Source organism: Microtus oregoni, unplaced genomic scaffold, assembly GCF_018167655.1.
Source record: "Microtus oregoni isolate MIOR12 unplaced genomic scaffold, Mior012 000038F_ref0000394, whole genome shotgun sequence".
NCBI classification, from domain to species: domain Eukaryota; kingdom Metazoa; phylum Chordata; class Mammalia; order Rodentia; family Cricetidae; genus Microtus; species Microtus oregoni.
Window position 1 is genome coordinate 24,184,353 of NW_024543097.1, and position 17,698 is coordinate 24,202,050.

General features: G+C 46.5%; 1 protein-coding gene across 10 annotated transcripts in view; it reads left to right on the forward strand.

Moving 5' to 3' along the window:
- The window catches only part of LOC121433402 (histone deacetylase 4), a 257,632-nt gene that overhangs the window by 188,536 nt on the left and 51,398 nt on the right, over positions 1 to 17,698 (forward strand). For all 10 annotated transcript variants that reach the window (XM_041631766.1, XM_041631771.1, XM_041631765.1 and 7 more), the window contains 5 exons: positions 5,827 to 5,948; positions 9,605 to 9,736; positions 13,034 to 13,146; positions 17,240 to 17,356; positions 17,446 to 17,644. In XM_041631766.1, coding sequence (XP_041487700.1) covers positions 5,827 to 5,948; positions 9,605 to 9,736; positions 13,034 to 13,146; positions 17,240 to 17,356; positions 17,446 to 17,644 — 683 coding nt within the window. The remainder of the gene's footprint in view (positions 1 to 5,826; positions 5,949 to 9,604; positions 9,737 to 13,033; positions 13,147 to 17,239; positions 17,357 to 17,445; positions 17,645 to 17,698) is intronic.

Below are 17,698 nucleotides of genomic sequence, written 5' to 3' on the forward strand. Positions count from 1 at the left end.
TAAGTGACCTGGGCCTCCTCTTTGGGTGCTTTGCATACTCAGCTCTGTGGACAGGTTTGAGAGGACCCAGTTTTTCAAAGACCTTCTAATGTAGGGGTGGTAGAGATGCTGAACCCCCAAATCTCTATAGCCGGATTTGAAGGGAGGAGGTCTGGGGATAGTGTGTGTTACTGTACAGATGAGGGGTTATAGTCAAATGAGGGGTGGATATCTTCAGAGTACCAAGTCACTATTCTTAAACACCATAGGAACCACTTGCAGAGGACTTCTGTCCTAATTATCCACTGTTGCTTACTCAACTCCAATCTAATGCTTAATCAGAGTCTGAAAGCACTTTGGCATTAGCCCAGCCAAGAAACCACTGAAATGGATGGTCCGTGGTTAGGGCAGTGGTTTTATATTGTGTGTGTTTGTGGGGGTTAGGGGATGAGAGGCGTGTGGAATTGTCCAGAGCAAAGAGAAAAAGAAGAAAACTGGACAGGGAAGCAAGAATAAAGAGGGTAGGGGGTGAAACATTGCATTATATAGAGAAGGAGAAGGCGTGGGGGAGGTGAGAAGGGCCAGGAGGCTAGAGCGAACTTTGAAATGCATAACAAATATCAATTATGAATAGGGACTAAAGGAGTCTGGAGGCTGGCAGGGCCTTTGCTATGCAATAGCAGGCAAATGTCAATGGACAGCCCTCTGTCTCCTTTTCCAGAGTCAAGGGAAGATAATGGAAATGACTCTTTTTCACAGGTTCCTAAGGAATACTGACTGTAGGCTTTTTAGCAGTCCTTCTATATAGTCCAGCTTGAGCTGAGCCTATACTGTCATTTTTGAGCATATACAATGCCTTTTGGGGAGCTTGAGTTTTCTTCTTCTTTTCTCCTCTTTTTGAGGCTGAGTTTCACTGGCTGTCCTGGAACTCACTTTGTAGAGCAGGCTGGCCTCAAACTCACGGAGATTCTCCTGCCTCTGCCTCCTGAGTTCTGGGATTAAAGGCGTGCACCACCACGGCCTGGCCTGACAACATCTTTATGATTAGTTACTGAGTCCTTGGGAAAGTTGGAGAGAATTTGGAAGAGCTATCAGCCTGGGCCAGAGCTTGCATAGTGAGCAAACCAAAGCAGGATCTTGTCTGTGCCAAGAGATACAAGCAGCTAACTTGTCCAGGGTAAACAAGGCTTGAGCGTGGGCCATTTGTGGTGTAGTATAGAGCCCACGAGGAGACTTGGCCAGTTCTCACACGAAACACATGGCTAATTTGAAATTATGTTATGTTGCTCTTAAGGGTCATTTCATTGCTAGAAAGACGCAATAGGATAGTTTTCCTAAATCAAAATGTAGTCATTAATTTCATTCAAGGGAAAAAATAGCTCTCCTAGTTTCAAAATGGCCTACTGTTTCCACTAAAACCCCACTGATCCCACTGAAACGGTCGATTTATTTGTATAGATGACTTCCGTTACCACAACGTAACCTGGGGAGGTGCATTTGTACAGTTAGGTTCTTCATTGTCTTTTACTTGCTTTGTAGCTGCATACACTGCAGATCAACTAAAGTACACTACTGGTCTTCATGCAGCTTAGAAGAGGGTGAGGCAGGTGGCTCATGAGGAGTAGTGATGGGTGGTCATGTGGCGGGGCAGGTGAAGAGCCAGAGAGAACCTTAGCTTGTGGTGTGGTCTGCAGCCTCTGCTGCAGAGGTCAGCCTGGGCTTCTGCCATGCAGAGGCTCCATTGTCCTACAAGAATGGTCCGGGAGTTGCAGCCAACGATAGCAGTTGGGTTGGTGATTTGGAGGTGGACACAAGGATGCAAGCTAGAGAGGGCAGCAGGACTAGACTGGGTATAGGAGAGATAGCGGGACTTGGAAAAGGAGAACTGCTTAGGGCAGGTTTGGTGCCAACTTGTTAAAAGATTGTCTTCACACCAGGGAGCAGAGGGATCACCTTCAAAGAAGAAGATGAGATGAACAGTCCAGTTTAGGACCTAGGGAGTTCAGGGGGGTGGGGCTGTTACAAGAAATACAGGGTTTCAAGTAGCACCTTTGCAGGAAGTGGGGTTTGTGAGTGGAGTTACAGCTGTGCGGGGGCAGTCACAGTTGTATAAACAGATGGGACTGCTGAATCAGAAAGGGATTGGGAGAAAGGCCAACAGGAACAGGGGCTGTGGAGGAGCCAGCAGGTACCCTGCTACAGGTGAGACTTTATGGGGGAGGGGATTAGGTACATACTGAGAGACTGAAGGAATAGTACCTAGAGGAGAGGGGAGAGGAGGAGGTCTTTTCCTAGAACTTTGTCCTGTACAGGTTGCTCCAGGGAGATCCTAACCTGCATAAGGCCTTCTTCCCTGAAACAGTTTGGGAGTAAGCTGACTAGAAAGGGCAGACCCTGATATCAGACACACCGTTCAGGAATTCAGTTTGATTTTATTGCGTTTGATGAACATGCAAGGATCCTGACCAACCCTCATGTGCAGTGGCTAACCCATTGCAAGACATGATGGCAGAACACAGTCTTCTAGAGAAAGAGTTAAACCACTACTCAGCTTCACACATCATGTGGTGATTGCCGGTAACAGCCGACAGCCAGTGAGGTCTGAGCATGCGGGCCAAGCCAACAAAACTTTTAGAAGGAAACATGTCGAGAGGGGTTTATTTCCAGCAATGAAATTACCCTTAAGAGCTGAAGTGTAAGAGCTGGCGAAGTCTCTTCATCAGTGTCACGAGCTGCGAGCCCTTTACTAGAAACAGTCAGATACCATCAGCATTTAAAACAGCTCTTTGAAAGGCACCTTTCAAGAAAACACATGAGCAGTAGACTAGAAGGAAATGCTTCAATGCATCTGTAAAGTGTGTGTGAAGCTGCTGCAACTTATCGTGTGTGTGCTAAAGATGTGAACAGGTGTGCCACAAGATAAGCTGTGGGAGTTGCCATCCAAGTGAGATGCGGCTTCTCACCTACAGGGCTAGCTATTCTTTAACCGGGGGTGGCAAAGTAGGGATGACTATTCCTGCACAGTTGGCTGGGGGGACATTAAGTGGTGCAATACCATTAGAAATGGTTTAGAAGATCTTCAAATGGTACTACAGCCCAGCAGTGTGCTTTCTAGTATTTGCCCAGGGATTCAAGTACACACCCAAGCTTAATCTCTGTGCTCCTAGCAGCTGAAACAGAAATGACCCTCAGGACCTTAGCAGGTGAGTGGCTTGATAGGTTGGATCACCGTGCACTGCAATTGTGCAGCAGTGTGGAGAACTTACACGCAGTGTCCTTAAGCAGGACAAACACATAGCCACCCCTCACCGCTCTAGTCATAAAACTGAACTCAGCAAAACAGTATTGGAGAATCACCAACAAAGGGACAAAGGGAACAGTCTGGAATTGGGACTGTTCAAAGTCTGTTTGGTGGTGATAATCCATGTAGGGAGGTGAGTGTCCATAATTTGAGCCTTAAAACTTATGAGCCCCCAAAGTGCAATGTGTCATGTGTTAGCTCCCAGGCCTGTAAAATTTAGTCTTGCAAAAAATCCAGACCACAAGATTCCCATGAATAAACTTCATGTTAATTATATGTTAAAATAGTATTTTTATATCTCAGGTTAAGTAGAATACTAAAGTTAATTTTACCCATTTTTTTCTCATTTTTATGTAGCTACTAGAAAATGTAAATTACATGTGTAGCTCACACATTTCTGTTGGACTGTGGTGTTTCACTTGATTAACGAGTTTAGTTTAATCACTGGTATAAATCTGATGTAATGGGAAAGGCCAGTTGTTGATAGAATTTAAATGCTTGATTTTGTGTTATTTTATACCACATTGAAGGTAGCATTTAGAAAGAAAGCAATACTATTTGTTTTTCTAACTACAGTAATATGAGAACTGCCTTTAGTTTTATTCTGTTTATTTATTGTTTTTTTTTTCTTTCTTTTTTTTTGGGGGGGTGCTACTGGGACTTGAACTCCAGGCCTCACACATGCTAGGCAGGTACTTTTCCATTGACGTACATCCTCTAGTTCCAAAGACTTCCTCTTTGAAAAGGTCTGGTCAGCGAACGAGCATCTTCCTGCCGACTTTGTCTGCATCCTAGGCTAGAAATCAGGGCGAGTTAGAAACTGTTCTGTGTTCCTAACTTTTGGGATATGAGGATATGTGAATCTGTGTTGTGGGGGTGGGGTGAGTATGAAGTTACAAACTTTATATGGTGGGTGTGTAAATAGGTACAGTGATAGGGCATGAACTATAGGAGTTAGGGGATACAAACTTAGCCAGGGATAGGATTTGGATCCTTCCTTAGTGAGTTAATCCCAGGGTGAGGTGTGTTAGCTTGGCATTTGAAGGGCATACCAAGGCTATCTGCTGGCATTTCTTCCCAAGTGGCTGCTTGTTCCTGGCATGCAAAGAGAGAAATGCTGAGAACCATGGGTAAGGGGGCTGCTCCTTACAAGGGAGCTGGTTATGGGGACATGAAGGTTCCCTTCTGCAATCTCTAGAGTCCCACAGAGGCCCCACTGGCTGTACATCATAACTGCCAGCTACAGCTGCAGCTCCAGGAAGTGTTTCTAGAGGACGAGGTAGGCAGCACTGGGAGCTGTGGCTCTGGTTCAAGGCAGGTGGTCCACAGCAGCCTCTTATTTCAGCTCATTTGCAGACTGTGCAGAAAAGTGGGTTTTATTTAATATTGACAGCATCTCGAGAGGTGAGATGAGTAAGCAGAGATCTACTGGATCTGGAGTGACCAGATTTCCAACTGTTCTTCAGTAGGAAGAAACCCTGTCATGAAACGTAACATTTCTTTTAATTACCATATTTAAATTGTTTTCCTGTAGTTGACCATCTTTTTAACACACACACAAACACACCCCATCTGTGTTGTAGGAAAGAGAAAAGGGATGTCAAGGACCCCGTTGTAACTTAGCATTGAAGAAGTCTTCAGAGCTGCCCTCTTAGATTTGTTTCTGAGAGTCCCTTTAGTACATTCTTTGCATTATATGCTTTCAGATATTTAAATATATACTTGTGCTGACATGTCTGAGAGCTCCTAGTCTAGATTCACATAACTCCAGATATGTGGATGCTGAGTACTGTATATTCAAATAAATCATTTGACGAAGTCTAAGCTAGAAAATGGGCAAATGTGTTTCGAGTCTTTAAGCAGATCTCCTGTCTTCAAGACCATAGACTGTTTCATGCTCTCAGAGTTCAGAGGAAGACTTGGTTAAAGGTCATTTAGGGTGGCCACAGTGCCCAGTACTTAATCCTGCAGCCCAATTCCTGCCTCCTCCTCTCTGCTCTGAGCATCTATCCACTTGCAACCATTCCCATCTAGCCATTTTTAGGACTTTTAAGTTGTGTTTGGCCATTAGAAGTTTACTTCCTCTAGTAACTTCCAGGGTAGAGATTCAAGCTGCTGTTGAACTGTCCCAAAAAGGAGATGGCTGGGGGATTTGTTGTCGTGGGCATGAGTGATAGACATATTCTGCAAAAGGAAAATCCTCAAGGGATCCTGTGCTTGAGGAGACAGACAGATGTGGGCATTACCAGCACTTGCTAGGAGTTCATGCTGCCCCATCTCACTGCCTGAAGCCTTTCCTGTATTTCTCATGGCCGGGCCCACTGATCGTCTACTGCTTGCATCCTAAAGACAACCCCTGTGAGGGCTTAGGAATCCCAGAGAGCAGTTCTGGTCAGAGAATGGGCCGTAGGGTACTGTTGCTTGTTTTGGTTTACTCTGACCTCACCCTGGAGAAGAAGGACTAACAAAAGATCACATTTCAAAACTTGATATGCCAAGGCTTGGGATGCCTGGATACACTGACATCTGTCTTTGTGTTTTTCCAGGAAGACACAGCACAGCTCCCTTGACCAGAGCTCTCCGCCCCAGAGTGGGGTATCAGCCTCCTACAACCACCCAGTGTTGGGAATGTATGATGCCAAAGATGACTTCCCTCTTAGGAAAACAGGTCAGTGTGCAGTCTGCTGCCTGAGCACTTCCATCCTGACAGCAGTCTAGGGACCCCTTTTGAGCCACAGGTAGTACTTGGACATCTTGTGCTAGTTTAGGATACTGGCTTTTGCATTCTGATACTGCTTAAAATGACCCTAAGCTTCCCTGTGATTTATCCCTAAAGCAATTAGTCTCATACATGTACTCCTGCATTGTAGAACTTGTCCTCATCCCCAGAGCACCTTGTGTAACCTCCTTGGGAGTGTGCTCTGCTCTATAGTCCAGAGCAGAAGGGTAGTTCCAGGAGTAAGACAGCTCCTGTGGATGTGCTGGCCAAGGTCAGTGAGGATGTAACTCTCTATGGCTTCTGGTAGCACCAGACAGGGATGATCAAGGTGTCCAGAGTGAAGGCAAGTCCCCGTGAGAAAGATGTGCTGGGTCCTGCAGGGACACCACTGTTGGCCCACAGCTTTGTACATCAGCTCTTAAAAACAAAGACTGTAAAGGGGACTAGACTGTTGTCAAAACAAGAGGAATATGCTAGAAGTGAAGACAAGCCAGGACATTCTTGGTTTGGGGGGTGATTGTTGTAGAGGATGGGGACTTTAGAGAAGGGCTGTGGATATTACGATTGGGATGGCGAGAAGCGGGGGCTTTCTGGAGGTTTATTGAGAGGGTGTGGAACTACATAACCTCAGCCTTTGTAGTGAGGGTGTAGCCCCAACCTGCAGGGCAGTGCAGGAGACTTCTTTCTGGACTTCCTTCAGAAATGAGGTTCGAGGGGCATACCTGCTTTTACTAAACAAGTCAGGGAAATTACAAGTTTCTGTTATCTAAGCAAGGCTGCACTAGAGCTTTGCATAGTGGCTTCTTTGCAAGGCATCACAGAGACAAACAGGCTCACCTGTTACTCCTTCCTAAACTAGGAAGTTTCAGAGGACTGTCAGGTATAATTTGGCGTGTCTTTGAGCAAACAGAAACCAGGGGCTGCTAGTTGAATGGAGGGACATTTTATATTAACTCGGCCTAAACAGGGCTTGACTAGTATTAGAAGTGTGTGAGATGGAATGGCCATGTCGGATTTGTTGCATTCCTGGTAGATACAGACTTGCTATGGAAGGACAAAGACACAGCCTAAATGCAGAGTAGTCAGCCCTCACTGAAGGATAGACCTCCTGAAAATACCCCAGACAGCTTCCTCCAGAGCTCAACGGGAGAAAACAGTGCGTACCACTGTCCTGACGGGCCCAGAGCACTAAAGCAGCAGGACTGCAAGCTATTGTTCTTCTTCTACCGATGGTGGTGCTAGTGGTCCTAGTCTCAGGAGCCTTCCAGTAATTGGTAGTATGCTCCTTCAGAGATTGTCAAAACAGGTGACAGAACACTTACATCACTAGCCACTGGTAGTCACCACAGCCATGTGGCTCTCCATGGTTGTCCACAGGGCCCTAATGCTTCTCCAGGGATCTCAGCCTACCCCTGTTGGTCCTTGCATTTCTCTGGAGACTGTTGAAAGCCAAGTCACAGCCATGTTGACTTCAAGCCTTGTCATCCAGCCCACATACAGACCCCACACCCTGAGAATAGAGGAAGGAAAGAATGCTTTTTACACTCTGGAGAGGCTCCAGAAAAACCTTAATTAAGGTTTGGTTACATTCCAAATTTTAAGAGGCACCACCAGCTCATGAATAATACTACTAATAAGGAGTCCAGAGAAAGTGGAAATCCTTAATTTCTTATGGTATTCAGGGAAGTGGCCTGCAGAACACTGAATATGGCTTCTTCCAGCCCTTGATGCTGCCAATGCTAAACGCACTTGTGTGTGTTTCCGATGAAATGGTGATGTGAAAGACACAGTGAGTGAGGTTTCCTGCGTGAGGTACCATGTTGAGTTAAAATGACAGTCTCAAATAACTATATCTGAATCGTTCCTGGCTCTGACTTTATACTACTTTATGTTGACTTTGCAAATAGTTTGCCCATCTCAGTCTGTAAAGGATTTTAATCTTTATACATAAAGTGAAATAAACCCTTGGCAATCTCCAGCTGCTTTCTTCTGTACTCCAAGCATATTTGCATAGGCCTTGGTGGCCTTCCTGAGATACCTGCTTACACATATTCTGTATCTGTCTTCCTTCTCTCATGAAAATATCATGCGGCTTGCCTGATCTTTTTTATGCTCAGAACTCAACTGTCTGAGTTCATCCCCAGCTATTCACACATTAGTGGCTTAGGAGACACTCTTCACCCAGCTGATCTTAGAAGCAGTTGAGTGAGTCAAGGAAGACCTGGAAGAAGTCTTTGCTCCACTCCCTCAACTGCTGGATAGACTGGACTCTTCCACCCTGTGACTTGTCCTACCAAGCCTTTCCCTCAGCTCCACTTAGCATAGGGCCACATGGAAATGACCCAGCTCAGTGGCCCATGCCTATGGCATCTGTATGCACCTACAGGGCCTTCCTGCAGTGTGGAAACAAGCTATGGTAAGGGAGCAGCTTTTGTCAGTTTGAGGTTCTCGTCTCTTATGAACCAGTCAGACCCAACCTGCCTTTACTTCTCTGGGAAGCTGTTTAGGAAACCTGCTTAGTCCCACTCTTCCCAAGAATCTTAAATCTGCACTTTGCCTGAGCACTTATCCTAAAGAAGATTCAGTTGATGACTCGAGCCAGAGCTTCCTCAGGCCTCCTCCTTAGAACCCTGACGTGTGTGTGTGTGTGTGTGTGTGTGTGTGTGTGTGTGTGTGTATGCATGCATGCACACGTGCACCACATGAAGGAAGGGGACTTCTCCCAGGATTCAGAGAGACTAAGGTGACATCTCACAACTTCACATATCAACATGTTGCCCAAGCTTGACAGGATAGACACAGGGAGTTCTGGCAGGTTGGCTGGCTTGACACTCCCAGGCTGTACTTCTCTGGAAGCTGAAGAGTCCCATGCCTTTTTGCATCAGGGTTTCCCACTGAGTTTCCCACTAGTTCCATCATGGCCTCACAGTTGCAGGTACTTACACAACTCTGTCTACAGGAGAACTGTTTTAAAAAACAAGCCAGGTCCCAACCTCAGCTGTGCCTTTAGCCAGTGTCAGCAAAGAAAGTCAGGGTCTGAGCTGTACTTCATTCAGTTCAGAGAAACAGCCTATCCAGTCATAAACCTCATGCTTCGGAGTTTCAGTTGGCCTTCACAGAGCCTGCAGGGATCTGGCTGGTGTTTGCTCGTGGATTGTGAGATGCGGGTGTCCTCGGGTGAACAACAAAGCCTGTGATTTGGAGGCTGCAGTGGTTTCACGGTTGACAGCCTGAAAGGTGCCTTTGTCAAGTCTCCTCAGATTTCAAAGCAGCCCTACTTTAAAGTTCCAGGTGAATTGTTTAGGAGACCATTATTTAAGAGACATCCTCACTGAGTGATTGTCATACTTCAGTGGTTTCTGCTATGCCCAATAAATCAGACAGTGAGACTGTGGTAATGTCATCAGGGTGAGATGGAAGCACAGTCCCAACCCACTGCACCCACCAATGGGACTAACAGGAGCTTGAGCCAACTAGCAGAAGAGTCCTGCTTCCATACTGTACTTCAGTGGAAATTTACCAGCTGTGTGTATTTTAACCACCGGTGTGATGCCCATGACCCCAGCTGTGTCTGCCTGGCTGTAACGACATCTCCCTTCAAACAGCTTCTGAACCCAACCTGAAGTTACGGTCAAGGCTTAAGCAGAAAGTAGCTGAGAGACGGAGCAGCCCCCTGTTGCGCAGGAAAGATGGCCCTGTGGCCACTGCTCTTAAAAAGCGACCCCTGGATGTCACAGGTATGTCAGAGAACAGGTAAGCCCAACCTATTCCACCCCATCCTAATACATACCCTCTACTCTGAGACCTCTAACAAGTGTGTCAACCCAACACAATTACCTCATGCTAGGCCCAGCCACCTAGAGGTGGGGGACTTAAATGGCTGGCTTAGTTCCCCCCACGGGCTGCCAATGGGCCTAAGTGAGAGAATTGTCTTGCCTGGCATTTCAGGGTTATACCCAGAGCTTCTCTGAAGGTGGGTTTAAAACTGCATGTTTCTGCCTGCTTTCTGCTGCCCTCGGGCATCTTGGGGCCTTGGAGCCTTCCAGATTGTTCCCCACCAGTGTGCCCAGCTGAGCAGAGGAAGGAAGAGCAAGGAGCTCAGCTAGTTACACTTCAGTGAACAAACTGGCCCCACCTGCTGGTGGACAAGCAGCAGGATACAGCCCTCCCCACCCCAGGAAGTTCCTTCAAGCACTTTCCTCTTAGGTTAAGTCCTCACCTCGACTGGGCTCATCCCATCACTAAAAATGTTAGCATCTAGGGAAAAGTAAGCTGTCAGAGCTGACCTAGAGGGAGTTCCCACCTTGTAAACACCATTTGAAGGCCAGGGTTCTAGTTCTTGGTCTGTGAGTAGCACCTGCCCAATTGGTTTGTTTGTTTCAGTGAACGTACTGATATCCCAGGGGAAAACAAAAGGGCTCCTGTGCTGCCATCCTTCAGAGCTAGTACCCAAGTCTCATTTACCTGCCATCAGGACAGAGGAGTATGTGACTTTCTAGACACAGAGCCAGTGTGAGCCCTCACTCCAGGACGGGCTCATAGATCTTGAATCTGTGCAAAGAAGATCATGCCACTTGTGTACCTGGGAACTCGTGTTTGTCAGTCTTCCTTTCCATGCAGCTGTCTGTCCCCTGCTTGTCCTCTTAGAAACTCCTTATTTAGAGGCACAAAGAAGCGTTAAGACCTTAAGAACTCAGTTTTATCATGGTCTTCATGCAGCTGTCTGTCCCCTGATTATACTATTAGATATGTCTTGTCTAGAGAGACCAATAAGTGTTACAACAGACACTCACCTGTCTCTCACTGAGAAATTTAATTGGGAGTTGTAGGGGCACGTGAGTAGATGCTGTTCACACTGATGTGCAGCCTGGCTGCCTATAGCAGCACCTGGTATGAGCCAGTCCTTGTGCGTGCCTAGGCTCTGAGATTACACTGACAAATGTGTGAGACAGGGTCTCCAGCAGGCTGCTCTGGGTGCCTCACACCTCAATGACTGCTGCTGCTTAATGCTCCTCGAGAGGCAGTTGAGACTGGGCTGAGCACAGACCCAGTGAGAAGAGGTGCATGACCTGTGGGATCTTGCTGTCTGTGTGAGGCACAAGCCAAAGGAGATGTCCTGGGGAGGCCAGCATGACAGAACAGGTCATTGCTGAACTATGTTATATGAGAGTCTGCCCTCAAGACAAGGGCAAGGTCAGTAGAAGCTATGCTGGGTATGGAAAGCTGTGGAGAAGAAGATGGCGTCTGAGCTACAGCCTGATGAATAAGTAAAACTGGGAAACAGACTGTGCTACCCAGGTTACTATAACCACCTGGGCAGCTGTGACAAGAAAGACTCTCCAATTAGGACTATTCTCAGGCAACAGAGAGAAAGGGACTCTGACTAGGATTGATTCAGGTAGAACAAGGGAACAGCAAAGGTCCTTAAGGAGAGGCCTACACCCTATATGGAGGTCCCTGAATCGGCCAGGGAACACAGGTTCACATGCCGCTCTTCCCAGCTGGAATAAAGTTCATGCTGGTTGAAGAGCATAAAGAAATAGCAGTGCTGCCTGGATCAGGGTTCACACTGAGGGCCTCCCTGTCCAAGGGTAGTGGGTGAAATCCTCAAGCAAAGCACCTGTGTTAAGAAGTAACATGGAAGTACCTCTTAATCCCAGGTAGACTCTTGAACTCCCAGCTGGTAAAATCCAGGGAAATACATCACACCAGAGTGAACTAGTTGGCTTTTGGAGGAGAGGTACAGAGAAAGGATCGACTGAGTCCTGTGCTCACGATCAATGTCTGTGGCGTGGTTCTTACCACAAGCACTGGATGCAGGATTCTAGAGCGGAGGTAGGGTGTAGGCAGCTGCTAGATGGTGAGAAGTGGCTTCATGTTACTGGTGGATGACCCAGTCCACAGAGGACCAAGCCTTCCCCATCTGCCAAGATTAATGTGAAGATATCTTTGCCCTAGTGTACTTAAGTCCAGGGCAAGTGAAGTCACTATGCACAGCTTCCTCTTGTGAGTGGGGTGAAAGGGTGCCCTGTTTAGAACTCAAGCCAACTTCCTGCTCGCTCTGAAGAGGTGTGAGCATCTTTGCTCCTTCTGTCTTGCAAGGCTATTCTTATAGACAAATTTCAGAATCAGCTCTGCAAGAGCCCTGTTAGCTGGGTGAGTGACTGTGCTCTGTTAAGGAAGGGTATCTCTGAGCCCCTTCAGAGTCCCACTGTGTCCAAGTTTGGGGCTAGACTGATCTCAGAGTGCTGTTGATGATGGACTGATAGCTGAACTTTTCAGGAAAGCAGTTTGTGTGTCTTTGAGAGCTGTTAACCAGATGATGCCATTGTCAAAACGTCCCTGAGCCAGACATCAGAATCTCAGTATATGCCTCTGAACATAGAGAGTAGCCAGCCACACAGAGAGGTTGGAGATAGCAGCATCCAGCCCATAGGCAGAAGAGTGATGTGCCTGGCCCTCTGGTCAGAGGCAAGCCCAAGACATACAAATATCTGTTGAGACTACTGTGTGATTTCAAACTGCACTGGGGAGCTGCAGAAGCCACTGCCTGTGTTTCCTGACTGCTAGGTAGTTGATAGTAAAGTAAGAAGATTGCATGTAAACTGAGCAGTCACAATAGGTTGGTTTAGTTTGGAAATTGTTTTTATAGAGACAATGAATTTGACCTTTTGCTGTTTAAAAAAAAGCCCGCTGGGCCTTTGTGTTCACTGGTCTTTTGTCTGAATATTACTAAGTGTTTAAGAGCTTGCCTTTCTGATGTTTCAAGCCATCTTGAAATTCAAAAGAGCTGTGGAATGGGTAATGTGTATATTGTGAAGAGCTCAGCCATGCATCCACAGAGCTTCAGCTTTGAGAGGCTCATGGGAGGTCAGCAGCAAAGCCAAGACCGACGGAATCGTGTTGCCATCCCTGCTTTGAAATCCTGCCCTGTTCTGCCTGCCAGTAGGCTAGGAAGCAGAAACCCAGGGAAGCAGTACGGTGCTCTATGTCTCTCCAGTGCCCAACCCCAACTTGCTGTCTCTCACCTACAGACTCCGCGTGCAGCAGCGCCCCTGGCTCCGGCCCCAGCTCTCCCAATAGCAGCTCTGGCAACGTCAGCACTGAAAATGGCATCGCACCCACCGTGCCCAGCGCTCCAGCTGAGGTGGGTCAGTCACAGACTCACATAGGCCAGACATCCCCACCAGTACCTGCCTTGTGCCTGACTATCCAGTGAGGAGCAAAGCCTAGGAGTACCCTGGGCTTTCCAGGAGTTACTTCCCCATTCTCCTCATCATGGTCTTCCTGAAACATGAGGGCCTCAGTTCCTACCATATTGAGACCTTCCACCTTGCCTTTTCCCTGATCTTTCCCCAGGTATGTCACAGAAGCAGCTGCCACCATACACACTGTGTGCTGAAGCACATGGGGCAAGCAACAGGTGTGTGAGAATGGTTGTAGAGTGAAAAAGACGTATTTCAGAAATATACAAATTATAACAGCAAACCAAGTGTGGTAGAAAGGATCACAAATGGAGAGACAGTGGTTTCCCAAGTGGCTTTCTAGAACAGTAGGTCCCACGTCTGCACTTACTACATACTTCCCATCACTCCAAATCATCCCTGACCCACATGCCTGGCCCAGGATGCAGCAGCGGAGAAGGCTGCTTTCGAGTTTCCCATAGGTGAGGAAGGCAGGCTCAGGCCAAGCTGTGGGGGAAACACAGTTGAGAACTCAGACTGTAGTGGTGCCTCTACAGGTCAGGGTGGAGCAGAAAACCCTGAAACAGACTCTTGGGTTGAGCCAGAGCTGCTGTGTTCTGTGTGAGTGTACTGACTGGGAAGTTTCTTAGGAGCTCCCAGCTTACAGGAGTCTGTTATTATGTTCTTGCTGACTTTGTCATTTAGGAATGAATCTTGCCCTTCCAAAGACCTGATAGCCTCAGGTGGGATACATAGGCACAGTGCTTAGCATTTTCATTTCGGGTTTCTAGCCCCTTTATGCCTAGAAAGTTAGAAATAAGGGTCACTGCAAGAAGTAAGGTTCACTCGGTTGTACCTAGGTCCCTTTTACTTTATACTTGCATTTCTTTCATCACTTGTATTCTTTAGTCTTCCAGTTCAGTACTTCCTTGGGTTGCTAGGCATTTTAACAGTCCTTCTGTAGGACTGAGGTCATGACTGAGACCTACCTGTGATTAGCCTCAGAGCACAAGCACAAAACTGCTTCCCACCCTCAGATGTTAACTCTGCTTCCCTTTTGTTGGTCATGGACCCATTTACATATATGATGTGGGCATATACATATATGATGTATCACAGTAGTGTAACAGCTCCTCATTCAGGTAGAACACCCCTGCATCAGTTTAAGTTATGTGTTGATCTTTATAAAGCCTAAATATGTCAGTTGAGCACCCCATAAATTAGTAGAAGATACAGAACATCCCCAAGAGCAGTAAGGTTGCCGGTGTTTCTCATCACTGTCATTCTCACAGGCAGAACTGGCATTTGAGTACGGGATCAGATATTAGAATTGGAGGAGCTGTAACTGAGGGTCCTCATGTGTGGGGTCCTTTGAGAACCTCAAGTGTGTCCCTCTGTGCTCTCATTACAAACTGCGTGTACTCACACTCCTGCAATGTGTGCATAGGTTCTGACCACTAGCCCTGATTCATAAAGGAACCCCAGAACTCCCAGGAAACTGACAAGCCCATCTTATAGCGGATGGAGCTGTGAGGGAATCTTCCTGCAAGTCACCAGTGTGCTCTGCCTGAAGACAGGAGACCCACACATACCCATGTTTTGTGTGAGCAAGTAAACAGAACCAAGCAGCTCTCTTTAGTTCCACAAGTAAATCAGCTAAGCAGCCATGTTGAGTGCTAAAAGAAATTATACCTTCGTAAACATTAGAAGGGCTGCTGATTTGTTCTCAGCTTATTACACTGCAACACAGCCCTGCTTCTCATGACAGCTAAAACATCTTCCCTCAAGTGAGATTTGAAAGTACTTTTATTTTTGACACATGCAAAGTATGTGCCCACGTGCACACACACCCTTTGATGATTAGTTACATTGTGTATGCATAAACTTTGTTAGCAAACTTCATGGTACCTAGAGCCCTTGCTCTGTGCCAAGAGGCACATATAAGGCAGCTATCCTCCTGCCTCCTGCCACAGCCCTGAAGCAGTCTAGTGCACAGCTCCCAGGTGGCTCCCCAAGGCATCACGAAAGTCAGGGTCTCTGACATGAGCACTAGGAAAGTAGCCATCTGTCCCATTGCAGGAAGGTAGAAATTGCTTTCAGGCCTGGGATGCAGATACGTGACCATTGTTCATCAATAACTTTCATCTTATGTACTTTTTTTCTGTCGTAGAAGTGAAATTTTATTGTGCTAAGACTGTTTCTCAGTCGCTGTTATATAGTACACTAAAAGATCTAAGAGATAACAAGATTGTTTATTAGTAGTAAACACCACATAATACCTGTGTATACTTGCCTCAAGCCAGGAACTGGCATCCTGTGGTCTCATTTGATGTGCCTTGAGGTGCCCAGCATGTAGGGATGTTGGAGATAAAACATTGTCCTTCTGAGCAGGTCCTATCCATTTACCTGCAAAGATTGATAGGGCACTCCAGACAGCAGGACCTGTCCCACCCCCCAACCTCAGGCAGAAATAGTATAAAACCTTACTTACTACATGTAACACTCTGTGTTCACCCCAGCACTAACCATAACCTAACCCTAACTATATCCAAAATCTTAACCCTACACTAAACCTAAATCTGAGCCTAAACCCAACACTACACTAAAGTTCTATACCTAACACAAATACTGACTCTAACCCTGGTCTTAACTCTAAACATAGCCCTAATTCCAATCTTAGCCTAGCCTACCCCTAACCCTAATCCTAACACTGGCTATAACTGTAGACCTAACATAAAATACTAACCCAAACCCTAGCTCTCACCCTAAACTTAATCCTAGCTCATATACTAGCCCTAAATGAAATTGTAATCCTGCCTCCAGCCCTAACTCTAAACTAGGTCTAAAACTAATCTAACCTCTAGTTCTAATTGTAGCTCCTGCACTAACTTTATACCAAAGTTGTAACCTAAACCTATCCACAATCCTAACTCTAAATTTAGCTCTGTCCCTAACCCCCAGGCCAGTACTAACTCTTAACAACAAACCTAGCAGCCCTAAGCTTACCTCTACCACTTCACACTAACAATAATGACAGAGCATTAATCACCAATAAATAGAAGGAACATCCATTAGAATTTTCAGTCCAGTTCCTGATTTCTATGTGCTGACATGCACAAATCCCTGTGTCTTTTGACTCTGACTGGCATGGATGAAGTCACATATTGCTGCCATCATGTGACTGCTTGGTGGCTGTCTTCCCTGTGTTTGGGAGCCATTTCCTTAGGACTGTTTCTTAACCATTGCATCCCTAGAGTGGAGCCTCACAATCAAGAACAACTCACCTTTTATGGCTTCCAAACACAGATTGCAAAATCAGTCTACAAAGAGTACAGCCATTTATAATCCCAGGGCCATGTGTTTCAGCTTTTCTGAGCTTTTAGAAAGTCTGCCAGTTAGATGACTCCGTAAATACGTTTTTCGGTCACTGATAAAGTTAAGCATTTTTTTTTCACTTCCCTTAATAGGGGTGCTTTTTGTTGTTGTCTTTATTGAGTTCTGCTCTCATGTTAATTGGTCTCTGGTTGACAAGTTCTTTTTTATTTTAGTCTTTTTGTCTTTCCTGTCCATTGTAGATCCTGTTGTCACCATTATCTACCTCTAAATAAGAACAGGGTTTTTCCTGTTCATCGGTAACTTTGTCCTTGGTTTCTGCTTTTGATATCATTCTTAGAAAAAATAAAACTACAAAAATATTTTTAAATATTTTTAAATGCGTTGTCCTAAATCTCCTACCCATAGTTTTTATTTTTGTAAGTAGACAAATTGAATAAAAACAAACAAGGTAGTGAGAGCTCTTTTGGAGGGGGAAAACTCAGGAATGGAAACACTGATTCTATACCTGTGGAAGATGCTATAGGCCACCGTCTGTGCAGCCTGTGTTTGCACCAGGTACCTACATGTCAGGACCTTATACTGTAAATGTCGTCTGTCTGTCCTTCCCCATCCGTCCCCGTCTCCCTTCATCTTCCCCCCCTCCCCCCCCGTCCTAGATGTGCTGCTTATGTTGAAACATCTGTGGCAGACTCTCACAGTCACGATGTCTTCTGTCTACAGACGAGCTTGGCACACAGACTTGTGACTCGAGAAGGCTCAGTCGCCCCACTTCCTCTCTACACATCGCCATCCTTACCCAACATCACCTTGGGGCTTCCTGCCACTGGCCCTGCCGCTGTAAGTTGGCCTCCAGGGTTCTGTATGACATGGGGTGGATGTCTGCCTCAATCTCCACAGCCTGAAGAATATCGGGTTGTATCTTTCAGGGTGCAGCAGGCCAGCAGGATGCTGAGAGGCTTGCTCTCCCAGCCCTCCAGCAGCGGATCTCCTTGTTCCCTGGCACGCACCTGACCCCGTACCTGAGCACCTCGCCCCTGGAGCGGGATGGTGGAGCCGCTCACAACCCCCTCCTGCAGCATATGGTCCTGCTAGAGCAGGCACCCACCCAGGCGCCCCTTGTCACAGGTAAGAACCACAACCAGGTCTGTGGCAGTTAGTTCAGAGGCTTCTCCTTGGCCT